General features: G+C 49.4%; 1 protein-coding gene across 1 annotated transcript in view; it reads right to left on the reverse strand.

Moving 5' to 3' along the window:
* LOC103456733 (desmin-like) overlaps positions 1–811 on the reverse strand; it is a 5,975-nt gene extending 5,164 nt beyond the window's left edge. The window contains exon 1 of the mRNA XM_008396446.2: positions 67–811. Coding sequence (XP_008394668.1) covers positions 67–644 — 578 coding nt within the window. The 5' untranslated portion in view covers positions 645–811. The remainder of the gene's footprint in view (positions 1–66) is intronic.
* Between the last annotated feature and the right edge of the window lie 1,096 nt (positions 812–1,907).

The following is a 1,907-nucleotide window of genomic DNA, read 5'->3' on the forward strand; positions in this document are numbered from 1 at the left end:
CTCTGACCCCTGGTCCTCCTCTCTGACCTCTGACCCCTGGTCCTCCTCCCTGACCCCTGGTCCTACCTCATCTTGACCTTGTCCAGGTCGTCGACCAGGTTGTCCCTCTCCACCTCCAGCCGGGCTCTGTGATTGGTCAGGACCTCCACCTGYCGTCTCAGCTCGTTCATCTCGTCCTGGTAGAGGTCGGCGATACGTGGCGTCTCCCGGTCCCGGAGCCGCTGGACCTCCAGAACCAACGCCTGGTTCTGCGTTTCCAGGAAGCGGACCTTCTCGATGTAGCTGGCGAAGCGGTCGTTCAGGTGCTGCAACTCCGCTTTCTCGTTGGTCCGTGTGGCGAGGAACTCCTGGTTCAGAGCGTCTGCCAGGCTGAAGTCCAGCGTCTCCCCCAGGCCGCCGTAGCGCCCTGCCGACACCCGGGTGGCCCCCAGGGACCCCGCGGCCCCCAGGGACCCGGCAGACAGGCGGTAGGCCGGCGAGGCAGCACTGCGGGTCACCTCGTACACTCTGGAGGTCACGTGGGCCCCTCCGGCGGCGGCGGGGCCCATGAAGGAGCGGTTGAGGGACGGCGAGGCATAGGAGCCGTGGCCGAAGGTGCGGCGGTAGGAGGAGGCGGAGCGGGCAGAGGAGGAGAAAGAGGCCATGATGGAGGCGCTGCAGCTGGAGGTCTGAGACGGACGAACCGCCTCGGGGTATTTCTACTTACCCCTCTGCCCCGCCTCCAGCCTCCTGATGACATCAGCTGTTCATTGCCTCTCCTCTTCCTCACATTCAGGCCAAACTGGAGGCCTGGGGGCCAAATCGGCCCGCTGCAGCTCCTCCTGCGGTCCGAAAGACTCCAGAGGAAAACATGAACCAGATGATATGAGGCACATCTCAGCAGGTTTTATTCATTTAACATTAAACCACCAAACTACTYGTCACTTCCTACAGAAAGCCTCCCATTTTTTCCACATTACAGCAGAATTTCAGGTTTATTTTCCATCTTCATGCTTCAGATTAACGGCTGATCAGATACTGAATAGTTTCTGTTTAATGATCAATAAATCGTTGAAGGAAGCTAACAGGGCTAGCGCTCTCTGAGTCTCTCTGGTGGTTTCCAGCCGACCTGAGTGTCTCCAGTCCTCCCTGTCGTCAGGACATACCAATGTGAGGATGCGTCTCCTCTCGCTCAAGGCTGCCTTATAAAGGTAAAGCCTGGCGCCGCTGCAGGGAACTCTGGGAGTTTTATTCTGTTCGCTCAGACAGAACATGGAGCAACGTGACCATAAAACATGTTAAATGGTAAAGTTTATCGTTTCAGATCAAAACCAAACTGATTTTTATTAAAGTTAAAAACATGGAAAAACATTTTCGTTCCATACAACAGAAACCATGTGGATCTAAAGAATTATTAATAATAATAATAATAATAATAATAATAATAATTCTTACAGGGTTTTTGGATTTTAAGCACCAAACATCACTTGAAAGTATATCCAGTGAAATACAATCATATTAACAAAATGTATTTATTTTAAACTCCATTTTGTTTCTGGGTTTGAAGGTTTGATCCAGTTTGATCMAGAACCTGTCAGATCTACAAGAAAAGGAAAAATWAAATCTAAGACCTGATAACCTGCAGCAGCAGCTTCTGTGTTTCCAGTTCATCTCACATTTTTAGTTCTGAGTTTAAATAAATCAAATGATAAAACTGATKAACTAAGTCGTTATGATTMATTTGTCCAGAAATCGTTTGGAGGCAGGTCAAAGGTCACCACCTCACAGTTTATTTCACCTTTTCAAACTCCAGCTGGATTCAGAGGAACTGTTCAGAGTCCTGATACATTTTTTATCTCAGTTTTATTCTTTAAAATCTGCTTTGTGTTTTATTTTGCTCCAACATGTTGATCTGATCTGATCTGATC

This window comes from Poecilia reticulata, linkage group LG2, assembly GCF_000633615.1.
Source record: "Poecilia reticulata strain Guanapo linkage group LG2, Guppy_female_1.0+MT, whole genome shotgun sequence".
NCBI lineage: Eukaryota > Metazoa > Chordata > Actinopteri > Cyprinodontiformes > Poeciliidae > Poecilia > Poecilia reticulata.